This window comes from Ascaphus truei, chromosome 2, assembly GCF_040206685.1.
Source record: "Ascaphus truei isolate aAscTru1 chromosome 2, aAscTru1.hap1, whole genome shotgun sequence".
Lineage (NCBI taxonomy): Eukaryota > Metazoa > Chordata > Amphibia > Anura > Ascaphidae > Ascaphus > Ascaphus truei.
The window spans coordinates 193840853-193859732 of NC_134484.1; the positions used below are offsets into that span (position 1 = coordinate 193840853).

At 48.4% G+C, this 18880-nt stretch overlaps 1 protein-coding gene across 1 annotated transcript in view; it reads right to left on the bottom strand.

The window, feature by feature from the left end:
• The window catches only part of LOC142487058 (enoyl-CoA hydratase EchA19-like), a 126649-nt gene that overhangs the window by 83560 nt on the left and 24209 nt on the right, over positions 1-18880 (bottom strand). Inside the window, exon 2 of the mRNA XM_075585744.1 lies at positions 114-281. Coding sequence (XP_075441859.1) covers positions 114-281 — 168 coding nt within the window. The remainder of the gene's footprint in view (positions 1-113; positions 282-18880) is intronic.

The window sequence follows — 18880 nt, forward strand, 5'->3', positions numbered from 1 at the left end:
TCTGGGCCAAAAACTAAAAATAATATAGGAAGTGTATCAAGCAGGTACATTGATTGCTTTTAAATAACCTTCTATCCAAAAATATACAAAAACAAATACTAGCGGATCTTTACCTATTCCATGAAGAACAGCAGCTGTCAGCTCTGGGTCCTTTTCAAATTCATTAAACGCTTGGACTAGCTGGGACGCTGTGTCAGGATTTACAGCATTTCTGGCTTCTGGCCTGTTAATTCCAATCGTTACAATAGTCCCGTGTCTTTCAGTTACTACGCTCATTGGGCCTGCAAAAAAAACAGAAAGGAATTTAGATGAACATAGTGTATGTATATATATATGTACAACAAAAGTTAAAGGGATATAACTTATTGGAGAAAAATCATGTTGACCCGTGAAAATTAACGTTAGACTGGTAATATATGCTGAAAATATCCAGGTTCATTTAAAAAATATTTGTTAAAGAAATATTTTTGGTTTTCTGAAATGCAAGGTTAACTGTCCCATAACTCATCCATTTCCTTAAAAACTCAGTATACAAAAAAAAAAAAACGCTGCAACGCAACATCCAAATGACAACGTATATTTATTTATTTATAAAATGTTTTACCAGGAAGTAATACATTGAGAGTTACCTCTCGTTTTCAAGTATGTCCTGGGCATAGAGTTATGATGACAAATTCATGGTTACAAATACATAGTTCCATTAAGTGAACAGGGTTACACATTATATACAAGACATTCCATGCACTGTTAAAGATAATATACAGTAGTTAAATACTTATCTGTTCATCAGTTAGCCAAGCACTTTGGCCAAAGCGTTATAAGCCTGCAGCCACATAACGGCATGACCCCTTTGCATGTCCTAACACTACCTGCGAAATGTCTTAATAGACCATTTATCCACAGGTGCATGAAAACACCTGCTACTTAAAAAGTGGGAAGGGCTGCCCCTCTTCTACAAAAATTGGAAAATGTTTCTCTGTATTGGGATGTAAATATTGTTATATGTATGTAATTGTGTAACCACCCAATAAAAATATTTGGAAAAAAAAATAAAAAGTGGGAAGGGCAAGTTATAAAACAGGGAGGGGTCACTAACCTCTTACTCAGGAAAAAGCCCTGACATATTTTCCTAGATCTCCCTCTCTCCAAACTCCTTTCTCTGTCCACCGGGTGTGCTGCTGTTTCCTGTCTGCTCTGGGTTTCCTCTGTCTGTCTCATTGTTGCTCCTGTCCTCTGTCCTTATAGTTTACTGTTTCTCCTTTGCCTTTATTTAATGTCCAGACTCCCTCTGCCCTGATCTGTATATGTTCCTGTTTTGAGTCCTGTTCATATTAAGGGCCCTTGCTATTGTACTAGCTTGCCCCAGTCTGTTTCCTGCTAGCAAGTCCCAGTCCTGCTCCCTAGTCTAAGTCCATGCTCCCCTGCCTTGCTCCTGCCTTCCTGTTGCCGACCCTGCCTGTGACCACAGATCACGCAGATCTCCAATGGCTGGTTTGATTTTATCCTCTCTGCTCGTGATCTTACAGACACAGACTTTCTGTGAAAATGGACTACGCTTCTATCCAGTGTGGGAGATCGCCCTACATCCCACCCCTCTTGCCCATTCCTCCCCCCCCCCCGCCACAGCTTTCCCTCCCCCTTTTCCCCCCACATCTCCCCTGTCCTTCCTCCCCCCCCCTCTTCCCTACCCCCTACATAGATGTATGCTATTATAGTATTATGATGTACTGCTCTTTTCTGTTATGGGTATATACTATATACTTAGGGCATTATAGTCCATCAGGGTAGAGTCATCTGCAGCTTATAGTTCATTGTTTTTATTACACAGGAATATGGTGTTTGTATACATGTCACATATGCTTGACTTGTTTCTGTTTATTTGCACTTACAGGGTGATGTATTGGGATCTCAGTCCTCCCTGCTCAGACTGTGTTCCTTTGTCTCTAGCACAGCACCAGTGAGTACTGCACTGGTGGAGACCTGCTACCCCTCTCCAACTCCACCCCCCCCCTCCCCGACGGCTAATGTCATCGCGGGGGCGTCGACATCCTGGTGTGTGGTGTGGCAGTTATTTCCTCCCAGGGCAGCTCAGTGCTCTGCTACCAGGGACCAACACCACGACGTCTGACGTCATCAAGGAGCGCCACGCAGGCGCGCTGACGTCATCACGTGGGCATTGACGTCGTGACTGTGAAGCCGAGCAGGGAGGGGTGAGTACCAGAGGGGGGGGGGGGGGTATATGTATAAATATATGTTGTTCACTGATATCTGGTAGCCTACACCTTGAGAAAGGCAGTAATACTGCCGAAACGTTGGATTTCTTGGCACATTAAACCCTTTCACTGCTGATTAAGACCGTGTGCCTGCTTCTTCTTCTCTACTGCTCTACTAAGAGACACCCTACTAGTTTCGTCTGAGTTTAGACTTCTTCTGGGGCCCTACTAGATGCCTAGCCTCTGTTGCTTGCGGAATAATTTTATTCATAAACGTACTTCACCATAATGGTATCTTTTTCATTTATAGGTACATCTCGTTGTAGAATTTGAATATAGGACATGTTCACGTATTTATCCTTTAGGTGTTGTATATCCATGCACTGGTGTCTCTGATTAGCGCCTTTTGTGGGTTTTTTTGCACTTTGTATTCTCTTTGGGGTGGTGTACACCCATTACATTGTGGCAGCACTCATAGACATCATTGCAACACTATTTTAAATCAGTTTTGCGCCACACACACACACACACACACACACACACACACACACACACACACACACACACACACACACACACACACACACACACACACACACACACACACACAGTCATGTGAAAAATAAAGTACACCCTCTTTGAATTCCATGGTTTTACATATCAGGGCATAATAACAATTACATGGTAAAAACAATTACATGGTGTAATATGTCATGTGTTGTTGTTCATCTGAGGTTGCATTTACCTAATTTGTAGGCCTGCTAAGGAACAGATGATTGTTATTATGTCCTGATATGTAAAACCATGAAATTCAAAGAGGGTGTACTTTCTTTTTCACATGACTGTGTATATGTGTATATGTATATATGTGTATATATATAATCATTTAAATGTATAAGGTGCGCAAAACTGATTTATATATATATATCATTGCAACACTATTTTAAATCAGTTTTGCGCACAGTCCCTGCAAGCTCAGAACCCAACACACACACATATACTTGTGTGTGTGTTGGGTTCTGAGCTTGCAGGGACTGTGTGTTGTTACAAATCCTAACTAAATGGTTTAAAAATAAACATATGACATTTCTACGTTTTATATTTTTAAATCTACAATTGTCATCTGTGATAATATGTTTCGTCAAGTTTGCCAAAAAAGAATGGGTTTTATAATGTTGGTAGTTTCTTTTCCATTCTGGAATTAATTATCATGGTGTTCATAAAAAGTTAACACATCCCTTTACACACATATAAAGCTTGCATGCACATATTTTTATGTTTTTATTCTACCAGCCCTGACGATTTATGCAAAGTTGTAACTCATAGGACAATACAGATCAACCCTGTTTTAAAAATGTTTAAGTTTAATATTTCATACTGGAGACATTGGGGTCAGGGGCATCAAGTTACTTCTCTAGTAGCTAGTTCTAGTCCCAAACTGAGCCAATTTCTCTTTCACTTAACAGAGACTAGTGTTTTATCCACCAGTCTTCTCATCTTCTCCAGGTTCAAACCATAATGGTTACAATATGTGGATGACAAGCAATAGAAACACCTAACTGCAGCCCCATTTGGCAGCAAAAGGGGTTAATAGCATGTGCACTCTCTCTTCCCCCCCTATCTTCAGACAACGTAGAAAGTGTGGCAGGAAAGAACTGTGGTCTAGTGGTCCATGAAGTGCAGGAGGATCTGGAGCAGATAGCAGTGGTTCTGGAAATTGGCCAAGGTAGTGGGCTGTAGGTCTTTAATGTATCCTGCCTTGAGGAAGTAACAGAGTGCCATTGTCCTAGTGTGTGTCTCGAAGACTTCTGGGATAAGGCACTGTTTGTTTTGGCGGTACATTAGGTAACCAAGATACCAGAAATAGAAGGATGTGGGTGCCCAGGTAGGTGCACACTGGTTTTCTGAAGTCAACAAGTGCATTTGTGCAAATAAAACATGGCCTTTTTGGCATAAGGGCAACAACATTGGATTTGAAGTGGGAGACCCACGTTTGAATCCCTTTCTCAGTCTCATGCAACACAATTATCTTATATACTGGTTAGGGGATATAATAACTTCCTATAAATTCTATTTTATTGGTTCATCATTTTTTTTCCAGTCAGACTATGCTGCAATGTTTTGATAATCAGAAGCACAGAGAAAATTATTTATCCGTTGGTGCTACAAATAAGCACATCAGACAAAGGGGTGATGTGAGCCTGAAATACATGTATCATTTGGTAACTCAACTGTCAAGTTTGACTCATAGCTCGATTGTATTTTGTGTTACATTCCCTTAAATCAGCAGACCTGGCTACACTTTTTTTTAACTATATGCAGCTATTGAATAGATTCAATGAGAAATAATTACCTAGACTGCCGATCGATCCATTCTCCTGTGATCGATCTGCAAATACAGTATCTTCCTCCCAGGGCTATGGAAATGTGACATGCTACAGCTGCAATGTAACATATTATTGTTACAGCTTTCAGCGCAGCAATAGACAGTCTGCTGCTGGGAAAACAGCAACAGATCTGTTTGTAATACTTTTTGCCAAAGAGCAGCGCAAAGAAATGTGTGAGAGCCTTTTTCAAGAAGAAGTGGATGTGACTTTCTAAATGGTTACTGTAGCAGCCAAAGGATGTTCAGTACATTATGAAAACTCATTAAAAAAAGGCATTAGAGTTGGGGAAAAAAATTATTTTAAAAATGCAGTCATTATTATCTAATACTACACAATTGATTTATTAAATAAAAAAAACAGCAAATATCTTGCTGGTTTAAAGATGATATCTGTTTGATTCTTGTCAAAACGGCTTCAGTATATAAGCCACTACGTGTCTCTTTTCTGATATAATGCTCTCTAATTGTATGTGAGCATGTGTAACACACTGTCCGATCTTACCATGACAATACTTTCAATCCCTAGAGGAAGACCAGGTACTATACAAAAGACTGTCCAATAGAAAGTATACTGTAGCTTTCCACGTTTATTTAACAGAGGTTAAGCATGCATTAGTTTTATGTTGGTAATGCCTTTTTAACACTGAAAGGATTTGGAGACTATTTTCACAACGCCACCTGATCTCACAAGATCTCACCTGAGATCTGTGAGATACATAAAGCTTGGCCCCCTGCAGACGCACTTACCAGAACTCCCTCCTACTGTCTCTGTACGTTCTCCCTACCTACCAATTAGACTGTAAGCTCCTCGGGGCAGGGACTCCTCTTCCTTAATGTTACTTTTATGTCTAAAGCACTTATTCCCATGATCTGTTATTTATATTATCTGTTATTTATTTGATTACCACATGTATTACTACTGTGAAGCGCTATGTACATTAATGGCGCTATATAAATAAAGACATACAATACAATACAATCTGACTCCAAGGCAGGGTAGCGCAAACTTTTTGAGCTGCGCCCCCCTGCCTGCTCCCGCAGCTACTTGCGCCCTCCTTACTGTTTGACTGGCGTCAAATGATGCCGGGTGTGACGTCACACGACCCTGTTGCTATGGCGATGCGGCACAACAAACTACTGAAACCCGGTAAGTTGGTTACAGAGGCTTCACGCGAACCCCCGGCATTTAATTTAAATGCCTTGGGGAAGAGCGCAGAGCCTCTGCAACTACCCTCGACCCCCCAGAAAAATCTATCTCCCCCTTTGCGCACCGTTGCTCCAAGGTACAGTGGTGTAGCTAGACATGGCCAAAACAATTTCAGGGCCCCATTAATATGAATTCTGACTGCAATTTTTTTCTTCCTCCCCTCTCCTCTCCCCTCTCTCTCTCTCTCTTCATCCCTCCTCATTATTTCTCCCCCTCCCCATCATAATAATCATCTCTCCCTATTTTCATCATCTCTCCCCCTCCTCCCCATCTCTCTCATCATCTCTCCCCCTCCATCATCACATCTCTCCCACCATCATCACCTCGCTCCCCCTTCACAATCATCACCTCTCCCTCATCATCATCTCTCCCCCCCCACCATCATCATCACCTCTCCCCCCCCCCCCCCCCCACTGTAAGCCTGTCACGGGAGACCAGGTTTATCAACACCATTTTATACCAGGATCATTGATTGAGCAAAGTAAGGAGGTAAAATAAATTGTAATTTATTTCAGGAAAAGATATACACACAATTTAACACACTTTCTGGGAACGGGGCTAACGAATAAAACTATCCTTTAAACGAAATTCACAAAAATGACCTCTGTAGGAGCCTTTTCCAATGACCGGTAGGTACTCACAAAAGTCCTGGAACTGTTTTCGGCTTGCAATGCCAGACGCGACCACTACGTTCTTCAGAAGTGGGACTTAGAAGAATTCTTGAGTCAAAATCTTTGAAGCCGGTTCGTGTCTATTCAGCACAGAGCATCTTTGAATTTGCTGCTGATGGTTTGGCACTTGGAATTCGCGCTCCTCATTGGCTGCAAGATTTCTTATGGGTTTCAGGGTCCCATTCACAAACCTCTACAGCCATATAGAGCGTGGGAATTTCCCTGCCTGACAATCACCGATTTGTCGGTGTTGTAAAGCCGGGTGGGCAACTTTTTTCATTCTGCAAAGAGGCATGCGCCAACCTGGCACCTCTGCCTCTTTGCATACTGAGCCAACCCACTGTGCAGGCTCCACAAAGTCTGGGCTCTGGCAAATGATGGCCGGATAGCCCTGTGTTAGCCCAGGATGCGGGTACTCAAGCAGAACTGGTGTACCCCTCCTGTTCTAACACCTTGGCATCTCTGAGGCTTTCAAGTCAGGACTCCGCACAGACCCCTATACCAGGTTCAGGGTACCTGGGCATGTATCTGGGCACCTCTCCTTATACTAGGGACCTCGTGTATGATTGCAGGTATACATTAACCCATTCATGCCCGTTTACCTTGTCTGGAAGATGCTGCGCAGGAATCCTGGCGGTGAGTCGTAATAACGTTTTCAGAGTCAGACTTTGCCCCAAGCAATGTGCTTTGCTGCATCCGAGAATCTCACTCGATTCCCAGATCCAACTCCTGGGGTATCCCATAACTCCGGAACCCCGATACATAGACACATTCTGTAAAGACTTTCTCCGGCAAACCCACACTGAAACTTACAGCCTAGAAATCTCCCGGTCCCAGCACCCCAGGAAAGGCAAAACACAAATAAATCTTTAATGTCGCATAATTTGCACACAGTCACAGTGATACATTTCTGACATCTGGGTCCAAGAGCTGACACTCTAGGTTCAGGGGTAACCAAGTGGGCTGAACCTTTATCAGTGAGCCTGGTTAACCCCTTCACTGTCACACCCACCATCATCCACTCTCCCCACCATCCCCTCTCCCTACCATCATCACCTCTCCCCCCCACCATCACCACCTCCTCCCCCCCCACCATCACCTCTCCCCTCACCCCCTCCCCCCCACCATCACCTCTCCCCCCACCATCATCACCTCTCCCCCACCATCATCACCTTTCCCCCCACCATCATCACCTCTCCCCCCACCATCATCACCTCTCCCCCCCACCATCACCTCCCCCCCACCACCATCACCTCTTCCCCAATCATCACCTCTCCCCCCACCATCCCCACCTCTACCTCCCCCCCATCATCATCACCTCTCTCCCATCATCATCAGCTCTCTCCCCTCTCCTCCCCCATGCCTACCTGTGGGTGGTCTGTTAAACAGAGGAGCCTTCAGAGAAATCAGCAGCTGTTACACAGCTGAGCAGGAGAGGAGCGCGCTCTAGTGGTGTGACCCGGAAGTCTTTCTTACTTCCGGTGTCTGCTGCCAGAGCGCGCTCCTCTCCTGCTTTCCTGCTCTGACTGTGTCACAGCTTCTGTTCAATGCCGGGGCCCGTCGCCATCACCAGCGATGGGGATAGAGCGCCCCCCCCCAGGAACGTGGGCCCCTGGGCTTTGCCCGGGCTATAGCTACGCCCCTGCCAAAGAACTTTTCATGGTCCCAAGGTTCAACAAAGTATCCGGCCGCTGCTCCTTTTTTTACTGTGCACCTCACATCTGGAACAACCTACCTGAGACTCTCAAAACCACCACCAGTCTAAGTTCTTTCAAAATTAAAGCTGTCTCACATTTTAATCTGGTCTGTAACTGTTACATACGCCTATAACTTATTTTTATCTCTAACTGCAATGTCTTCATATTTAATGTATAACCTAATGTAATGCAATGTCTTTATATAATAATAATGTATAACCCTGTTCACCCTACCATGTATCTGTCATCATAACTCTGTACCCAGGACATATTATACTTGAAACGAGAGGTAAACTCTCAACGTATTACTTCTGTGTACAACATAAATAAAAGCACTGAGATTCCCCACTGGAATCTTAATGATTTACTTCTTCATGATTAGTACATCCATCTCTTCCCTTGCTGATGTTCACTCCAGGGCTGGGAAATAGGGTATACAGGTGCAATGCCCTAATAAGCATAATCCCTGGAAATAAATTGATGTATGTCAACCTCAGCAATGCACTGTGGTCACAGATGTATCAAGACTAAGGGCTCGTCCAGGTTGAGAGTGAGCACGCATGCTCAAGCTCAGCACGATCCAACACATTAAGACAATGTGTTTGATCAGCGTGCGGGTTTATGCGCACGTGAGCGCACGGTGCTCAGAGAAACAAATCAATTTGATTTGGCCGCACGCTGGTACGTCACATGAGCGGTTCGCCCAATGAGCGCGAACCAGCTCTGTGATGTCATAGCCGCGCCCCCCGACACGCAACCCCCCCACGAGTGTGCGACTATCTGGCCAGGAATCGCCCAGTGCCTGATGTCACAGCACTCGTGCGCCATCCCACGCTGGCCGCGGCCTTAATGATTCCGGCATGGGGACTAACCGCGGAATCGTGACCGCAAATTCCCCAGTGCTGGAGATTCTCGCTGCGGGAGCTCTGATTCGGAAGCATGTACCCTCCACCGCAGCACTATCTCCAGAGCAGCGGCTTTAAGCTTTTCAGGATGCAGCTCTGGAGACGGCAAGTCTCGCTACATTTGTATGATTCACGGACTCTCACTTAGTCGCTGTCACGTCTGTATGCCCGCAGACCTGGCAAGACCCTAGTACTGAGGTGGGAACGGTATTACACCACTCACCCACAGCAGTGGGAGAACGCCCGGAGTGTGGTATAGTGTTGCTGGGCCTGTTGAGGAAGTAGTTAATGATACTTGCAACGTCTGTTGGTATTAGAGTAAGAATGGTCGTGTCCGTGTGCCAATGTCCAGGGGTCCAGAGAGTAGAGTCGTCAGGGTACAAAGCCTGGTCTGAGGATTCCAGAGAGCAGCAAGGTAGAGTTCGTAGCAAGGTTCAAGGGGTACAGAGAGCAGGGTAGTCGAGGACAAGATTTAGACTTCGGCAGGACGGTCCCAGGAATGAGGTCGACAGGACAATCGTACGGACGATGAGGAGGAAGAACCTCCGCTTGTACCTTGTTGAACACATCCAAGTACTCATTGTACACGGTAGGCAGGGTCAATAGATTGGAAGAAACGGAATCCAGACCGGCAAGCACAGCAACGGGGGACCCCGCAGGAACAGCATCTGCGGACGAGGGCCACTGGAGAGGCAGGGTGCCGGACCAATCAATGCGCGGATTGTGGAGTTGAAGCCAAGGCAATCCTAAAATAATTTGCACCGTGGGAGATTGAAAAATATCAAAGATAATTACCTCCTTATGACCATAAACCAGGGTCAAGGTAAGAGGAATAGACTCCCAAATGATGAATGCCGGCTGGAGAGGTCGTCCGTCGATAGCCTCGAGGCCAATGGGGCTCTTCCTTCTGATCATGGGGATTTGATTCTCCAATGTGAACTTCTGGTCCAGGAAATTACCACCCGATCCTGAATCGACGAAGGCTTCAACCTTTACGAAAAGGTTCGGACCCTCCAATGTGGCCGGAAGCAGAAACTTCTTTGGGAGAGCTTCGGGAGGAGAGGGGCAAGGAGAGACAGTACCCAGTAGAAGCCCCTCTACCTTTACTGGTTGCCCGTGTGCCAAAGTCCAGGGGTCCAGGGAGTAGAGTCGTCAGGGTACAAAGCCAGGTCCGAGGATTCCAGAGAGCAGCAAGGTAGAGTTCGTAGCAAGGTTCAAGGGGTACAGAGAGCAGGGTAGTCGAGGACAAGCAGGGGTCAAAGCCAGGGAAATCCAAAGTATAACACAGGAGCAGGATACAGCAGGGACACAGGAGGAGCACAGCATAGGTCAGCACACACAGAGCGACGATAGAGAGGACAGACAGGGATTATAAAGGGAGACACACCAATAGGAGAGAGGGGAGGAGCAGAGACAGAAGTGGGAGAAAACGGGGATAGGACAGGGAGAGTAGAGGAGGAGACAGAAGGAACAGTCAGGGGAATGGCCTGTAGGGACTGGGAGGAGGAGTCAGGATCGTGACCGGGCCCTATGAGAGGAGCGTGTGCGCGCGCCCTCTGTAAATTGAAGGTTCGCGCGCACAGGCTGTGACAGGGAGATGGCACGGAGGCACCTAGAGGAGGAGCCGGGGGAACGGCGGGACTCCGACGAGGAGCATGTGCGCGCGCCCTCCGCAAGTTGAGGAAGCGCACGCACAGGCTGCGTCACCAGGTGCGCGTAGCGCCGTGCTGCGGGCACCCCGACGGGAGGAGGCAAGGGAGCGGATGGAGCCGCCAGGGGAGGTAAGGCAGTGTCCGTGGGCATAACAGGTATCTGGGAGCAGGGGACGTCAGGACAGGCACTTGAGGACCATGTGGGTACGCGGGACCTGCGGGGTAAGCGGTGAGGCAGTAGGGAAGAGGGAACGGGACAGGAGTGGAAAAGAGGAGAGGGAATGGGAGGAGATGAGACAGAGGGAGAAGGAATCCCCTGAACCGTCACAGTATCCCCCCCTTGAAGATCGATCTCCGAGCGATCCAACCATGGTTTGAGCATAAATGTTTGGTGAAATTGACGAAGTAGATTAGGGGCATGGATGTGACGTGCTGGTACCCAAGAACGTTCTTCTGGACCGTAGCCCTTCCAGTGAACCAGAAACTGGAGTTTATTTTTGGACCAGCGAGAGTCGATGAGAGACTGCACTTCATACTCTTGTTGGCCCAGGGTGGACACCGGATTGGGTCTCCGCGAAGGCTCAGGAAAATGAGGACTGGGAATAAAGGCTTTAAGAAGGGAAACGTGGAACACGGACGGAATCTTCATTGTGGGAGGTAGGTCGAGACGATAAGCCACAGGATTAATTTTCTCCAATATTTTGAACGGTCCTAGGAATCTAGGGGACAATTTGGGTGATGGAGTTTTGAGCCTAATATTTTTGGACGAAAGCCACACCAAGTCGCCAGGTTTGAAGGAAGGACCCTTTTGACGATGACGGTCTGCCTTGTTTTTTTGTTTGGAAACTGCAGTTTGTAAAGTTTTGAGGATCTTTTTCCAGGATTCTTGTAAATTGGCAACATGAGTCAGCCGCGGGAACGCCCGAAGGGGAAGGCGAAAGGGGAAGGCTACTGGGATGAAAGCCAAAGTTGATAAAAAAAGGGAGACTCTTGAGTAGACTCGTTCTTCAGGGAATTTATGGCAAATTCGGCCCATGGCAAAAGGTCCACCCAGTTATCTTGTGAGTCCGAAATGAAGCATCTTAGATACTGTGCAAGAGTTTGGTTCATCCTTTCAGTTTGACCATTGGTTTGTGGATGGTATCCAGAGGAAAACAAGAGAGATACCCAGTCTTTGGGAAAAGGCCCGCCAGAATTTTGAGATGAACAGAGACCCACGATCCGAGACAATAGAAATGGGAACGCTGTGTAACCTGAAAATTTCTTTGGAGAAGACGTTAGCCAAAGTGGCAGAGTTGGGAAGACCCTTGAGGGGGATAAAGTGTGCCTCTTTAGAGAACCTGTCTACTACGACCAAGATGGTGTTCATCCCTTTGGAAATGGGCAGCTCAACAATGAAGTCTATCGAAATGTGTTTCCAGGGTTGTTCCGGAATGGGAAAGGGCAAAAGAAGTCCAGAAGGTTTATGATGGGGTGTCTTACTCTGGGCACATACAGGACAGGCGGTGGTAAATTCGAGAATGTCTTGATTCATTTTAGGCGACCAAAAAGTCCGTTTAATGAGGTCTGAAGTCCTTTTGAAGCCTGGATGACCAACTGCTCTAGAGGAATGACCCCAAAGTAACACTTTATGGCGAAAGCGTGGAGCTGCATAAAGACGTCCTTCCGGTACCCTGAACCTGTTGGGAATATGAGCTTGAGCCTTGTTAATCTCGTCCAACACATCGAAGTTGTTAGCAGAAATTATGCACTTGGCAGGGAGAATAGGCTCCGAGATTTCCTGAGCTTCGATCTCAGTGGCGAACTGACGACAAAGGGTGTCCGCTTTGACATTTTTGGTACCAGGAATATATGAGATGGTGTAGTTGAAGCGGGAAAAGAAGAGTGACCAGCGAGCTTGACGGGAACCCAAACGATGAGCCCCCTCAATATATAACATTTTTTTGTGGTCAGTGAGAATAGCAACTGGTTCTTTGGAACCCTCCAAAAGGTGTCTCCATTCTTGAAGAGCCAGTTTAATGGCCAAAAGTTCACGGTTACCAACATCATAATTCCTTTCGGCCGCTGAGAATTTCCATGAAAAAAAACCACAAGGGTGGAATTTCTCTTGAGGGGAAGCCCTCTGGGACAGGACTGCGCCAGCTCCTACGTCCGAGGCGTCGACCTCCAAAGTGAAGGGGAGGGAGGTATCCGGATGACGAAGGATGGGAGCAGACACAAACGCCTTCTTGAGAATCTCAAAGGCACGAATGGCCTCTGGTGACCAGGACGAGACATCGGTGCCCTTCTTGGTCAATGCAGTGATGGGAAGAGCAATAGAAGAATTTTTTTGATGAATTTCCTGTAATAATTGGCAAAGCCAAGAAAACACTGCACAGCCTTGAGTGAACTAGGGAGCGGCCAATCGAGAGCCGCCTTCAGCTTCTCTGGATCCATGGGAAAACTTTGGCTGGAGACGATATAGCCTAGAAAGGCAGTAGAAGCCTGGTGGAACAGACACTTCTCCATCTTGGCATAAAGGCGACTAGAACGGAGCCTGGAAAGCACGAGTTTGGTATGTTTAATGTGTTCCTCCAGGTTTTTAGAAAAAATAAGAATGTCGTCTAGGTAGACTATGACAAAAGATCCCAATACATCGCGGAAGATGTCATTCATGAACTCCTGAAACACGGCAGGAGCGTTACACAACCCAAAGGGCATAACAAGATATTGATAATGTCCAGAACGTGTGTTAAATGCTGTTTTCCACTTGTCTCCCTCCCTTATGCGAATGAGATTATAGGCACCACTTAAGTCAAGTTTTGAGAAGATAGAGGCCCCCTGGAGACGGTCGAACAGTTCTGAAATGAGCTGAAAAGGATACCGGTTCTTCACCGTGGTCTTATTGAGACCGCGGAAGTCAATGCACGGCCTCAGTGATCCATCCTTCTTCTTCACAACGAAGAAGCCAGCCCCGCCAGGGGAGGTAGAATTGCGGATGAATCCCTTCTCCAAATTTTCCTGAATGTAGGTAGTCATGGCCTCGGTCTCCGGGACGGAGAGTGGATAAGATTTAGACTTCGGCAGGACGGTCCCAGGAATGAGGTCGACAGGACAATCGTACGGACGATGAGGAGGAAGAACCTCCGCTTGTACCTTGTTGAACACATCCAAGTACTCATTGTACACGGTAGGCAGGGTCAATAGATTGGAAGAAACGGAATCCAGACCGGCAAGCACAGCAACGGGGGACCCCGCAGGAACAGCATCTGCGGACGAGGGCCACTGGAGAGGCAGGGTGCCGGACCAATCAATGCGCGGATTGTGGAGTTGAAGCCAAGGCAATCCTAAAATAATTTGCACCGTGGGAGATTGAAAAATATCAAAGATAATTACCTCCTTATGACCATAAACCAGGGTCAAGGTAAGAGGAATAGACTCCCAAATGATGAATGCCGGCTGGAGAGGTCGTCCGTCGATAGCCTCGAGGCCAATGGGGCTCTTCCTTCTGATCATGGGGATTTGATTCTCCAATGTGAACTTCTGGTCCAGGAAATTACCACCCGATCCTGAATCGACGAAGGCTTCAACCTTTACGAAAAGGTTCGGACCCTCCAATGTGGCCGGAAGCAGAAACTTCTTTGGGAGAGCTTCGGGAGGAGAGGGGCAAGGAGAGACAGTACCCAGTAGAAGCCCCTCTACCTTTACTGGTTGCCCGTGTGCCAAAGTCCAGGGGTCCAGGGAGTAGAGTCGTCAGGGTACAAAGCCAGGTCCGAGGATTCCAGAGAGCAGCAAGGTAGAGTTCGTAGCAAGGTTCAAGGGGTACAGAGAGCAGGGTAGTCGAGGACAAGCAGGGGTCAAAGCCAGGGAAATCCAAAGTATAACACAGGAGCAGGATACAGCAGGGACACAGGAGGAGCACAGCATAGGTCAGCACACACAGAGCGACGATAGAGAGGACAGACAGGGATTATAAAGGGAGACACACCAATAGGAGAGAGGGGAGGAGCAGAGAGAGAAGTGGGAGACAACGGGATAGGACAGGGAGAGTAGAGGAGGAGACATAAGGAACAGTCAGGGGAATGGCCTGTAGGAACTGGGAGGAGTCAGGATCGTGACCGGGCCTATGAGAGGAGCGTGTGCGCGCGCCCTCTGTAAGTTGAAGGTGCGCGCGCACAGGCTGTGACAGGGAGATGGCACGAAGGCACCTAGAGGAGGAGCCGGGGAACGGCGGGACTCCGACGAGGAGCATGTGCGCGCGCCCTCTGCAAGTTGAGGAAGCGCACGCACAGGCCGCGTCACCAGGCGCGCGGAGCGCCGTGCTGCGGGCACCCCGACGGGAGGAGGCAAGGGAGCAGATGGAGCCGCCAGGGGAGGTAAGGCAGTGTCCGTGGGCATAACGGGTATCTGGGAGCAGGGGACGTCAGGACAGGCACTTGAAGACCGTGTGGGTACGCGGGACCTGCGGGGTAAGCGCTGAGGCAGTGGGGAAGAGGGAACGGGACAGGAGTGGGAAAGAGGAGAGGGAATGGGAGGAGATGAGACAGAAGGGGAAGGAATCCCCTGAACCATCACAGTCGCAAACGACTTGACAAACTGCACCAGCCTCTAATGAAGCACTAGTTGAAAGCACAAATGCTGGCTCTGGTAATAAAAAAGTTAGAGTTAGCAAATGAAGCGGGCTATTTACCATACAGATTTTACAATATCTGCATCATACTGTAAACCCGTAACATTAATGATTATCCTTTGCCATTTCCTAGATTTAAACATTATAGCATTTGCTGGATATATTGCGGGGTCTATGCACGAAGGCAATTTTGGAGCAAAATGTACGCAAAGAGCCCGATTTAGAGTTGGCTAATGAATGTGCAGCTGTAGCATAAACTGATTGCGTGGGCGCAAATGGGCAGTTCGCGACTGGTAAAAATGAGTCCTTAATCAAGTTGGGCAAAAATTGGAGTACAAGATAGTGTGTGTGTGTATATATATATATATATATATGTAACATCATCGCCGGAAGAAGAGATCAGTGTATCTCGAAAGCTCGCACAAATAAAAGCATTTCATTAGCTACAGAACGGTATCATCTATTTATTTTTTGATTATATATATGTAGCCCATGTTCCCCCCCCCCCGGTCGCAGATTGGACCTCTAAGGTGTAGTGAGGGCTCGCTACATGTAATTGGGTGGTGCATACCTGCTTGGAACAGGAGGGCCTGAGTCTCCCACGTTGGTATGGGGGATAACAGGGACAGGCTTCTGGGGTATATGCCTCCATCTTCTTTAGCAACGGTGCAGCGCCTCCATCTTCTGACGAGACCTATAAGGATAGGTTAAGATCCTCCCAGAAGAAGCCCTGGTCCCAGGGCGAGTGATCTTAAACTCACACACAGTCTTTATGTAAAATAGCAGCAATGTCTTTATTGTCCTTGCAACAATGATACAGCACACAGCAGCAGCAGTTCATGTACAGCAGTGCTTCCAAATGTACCGGTATATTCCTCCACTCCTCTCCTCCAGGCTGTTCCCTAGCAGGATGGGCTGTTTGGGGCTTCAATACCCCAACCCCCACCTCCAGGATATACTCTCTGGGTGAGGTTAGATCTCCCCCCCCCCTCACCCCCTCAGCAGGGTGAGGGGCATTGGTCCACAGCACTACAGTGCTATCAGCTCTAATCAGTATGGCTGAGTGTCTTCTCTCCTGTTTCCTTGAACTCCCAGACCATGCTCTCTCTGTTTCAGCACTCTTCACTCTCACAACTCCAACAGACTTCACTCTCCAACAGACTGACATCCACAGCCTGAACTCTCACCGAATGAACTCCAACAGACTGAACCAGACACACACAGGAGCAGCCCACTAAATAGATACAGCCCCACCCCTCATGATGTCAGCAGGACCTCCCCCCTGACTCAGGCCTGCACTCAGAGTCAGAGGCCTGTCTCCATCACTCAAGGCAGGGCTTGTGCGGGGGGAAAACCCCATGATTACTACTGGCGCCTGCCCTTAACAGGGCTTACTCCAGTAGGAGAAGGATAGGTAGCCCACTATATCTTACAGGGGCTACACTCTCCCTCTGGTGGAATCCAATGGTCCCCACTTGGACCTAACTTTAGCAGCACCATCCTGCGGAGAACACACATTGCAAGGCAGGTTATTTCTTGAGCCAACCACCAGGTGGCATAACAGTAACGGTAACAGTCACTCCCAACGGGGAGAACCACTTATTGATAATGTTTTGGGTCAGGCTTTCGTACCTTCCTCCCATTATGGTCAGTTATGGTAATATAGTAGGGCTGTACCGACCCAGACTCTGGCCGGTATATCACGCTGTGCATGTACAGTATATGTACTGCCCCACACTCCAGGCCCGGACCACCTCACTGATACGGTCTTCATTGTGGTAACCCGCCTTACCAAACATTGTCCTCAAATATTCTTATATGGCCGCTCTGAGCCAACTATCTCTGTTCTCCTCTATTTCCCTCATTATGGGTTCAGGCACATAAGGGTATTCGTACCCATGCGACTGCCTAAACCTAAACACTATGGCTCTGTCTGCTCTGCTTAATTTGGGCAGTTTCTTAGGACCCGCCCTGCTTGGCAGTACCAAAAACTCCGTTTCTACAGGAGCAATGTCATCATACAATATACTAGGCCCCTTAGGCATGATGATCCCTTGCTCTATCTCCTGAAATCGGTGTTCCAACTCATCCACCACCACCTCCTCAGGAGTATAGACACCTACCGCCCACCAATGATCAACTATGTTGTTCCTGATCAACAGCAACCTGGTGCGGTCCATACCTTTGTGGTACCCAGTGTACAGAGGTGCCCACCACTTGTCACGGTGCTCGTATTCTGACATGGGGCTAGAAGTACCAGTCTCTGACTCGGCTTGTGATGAGACACCGGACGTACCCGCCTCGGTAGAGCACGAGCAGCTGCGTCTACCCTTGGCATTTATGTAGTTGGTAGGATTCATTTTGGAAACCACCCTACCTCCGCAGTAGTATGGGACCCTCGGGCCCTCCCTCTAGACACAGGAGGAAAAGGTACATATTTAGGCATACGTATCACAGTATCATATGGTACCTCCCCATCAGATCCCTCGTCAATTAGTTCCCAATCCCGCAAATCCTTGGAGTACTTGGGATTCTTACACAATTTATCCCTACTAGGTCCCGGTGTCATGACTCGTAACAGGGCAGGGGCAGGGGCCGGGGTAATGGCGCTAGGGGCTGGGGCTGGGATAATGTCCGTCTCAATGTCCAGTAAGCGGGTAATCCCGCGACCAGTGGGCAGTTTCTTGCTTGCTCTCTCCGCTGAGCCCCGTGATCCTCTGGAAGGGCCTTGGCTTCGCAAGGTGGCCATGGCAGCGGCCATAGCTGCTCTCCGCGGGGAGAACAACGCTCCCGGGCCTCGTTTCCAGTCGGACCCGGAAGTGATGTCATCGCTGCCGCCCGCGGAATCCCCATCCGCTCCGTGGTCATGCACCGGAAGTGCGTCGAGGACCGGAAGGGGCGGTGGTGGATCATCGGGTCCGCGGACGGGTAAGTAGGCCGCACGCCTCTCCTTCTCGTCCTCTGCAGGATCCTTCTTCGCCTGGCGGGAGTAAGGGGGTGGTGGAGTCTCCTTACTGCTCCGCTGCAGGCTGATGTACTCGGGTCTCTCTGGATCTGTCTCCGACGCCGTCTCCGCCGCACTGGGAGTCACCATGGCCGTGGGACTTCTACGGGCCTCAGGCCGTACCAGCGCTCGCCGTCGGGTGTCCGGACTCGTCTGCTCCCTCTCTCCGGTAAGTGGACCGCCATCTTTATTACAGCTGGGGTGGTTCGCCGGTAGGCGCATCACCACCGATGAGACGCCATCTTCTTCCTCTGAAGACGACTTGGTCGGATCCTCCGCTGGGGAGTCACCTGGGTCTTTTGCGTCCCCGCCAGTGGTTAGTGGTACGAAACGGGCCCGCTCCGGTACCTCCACTGCGGTCGCGCTCTTCACCGCCGGATCTCCGCTCGGCTCTGTAGTTGGCTGAGCCTTGGTTCCCACCTCGGCAGGAGTGCAGGGAACTAGGGCAGCCTCGTCGGTCGTCTCCACCACCTCCGTTAGTGTTCCCAGAGAGGCACCCTTAGGGGTCTTGATCATTGGCCATGGCTCAGTAGGCC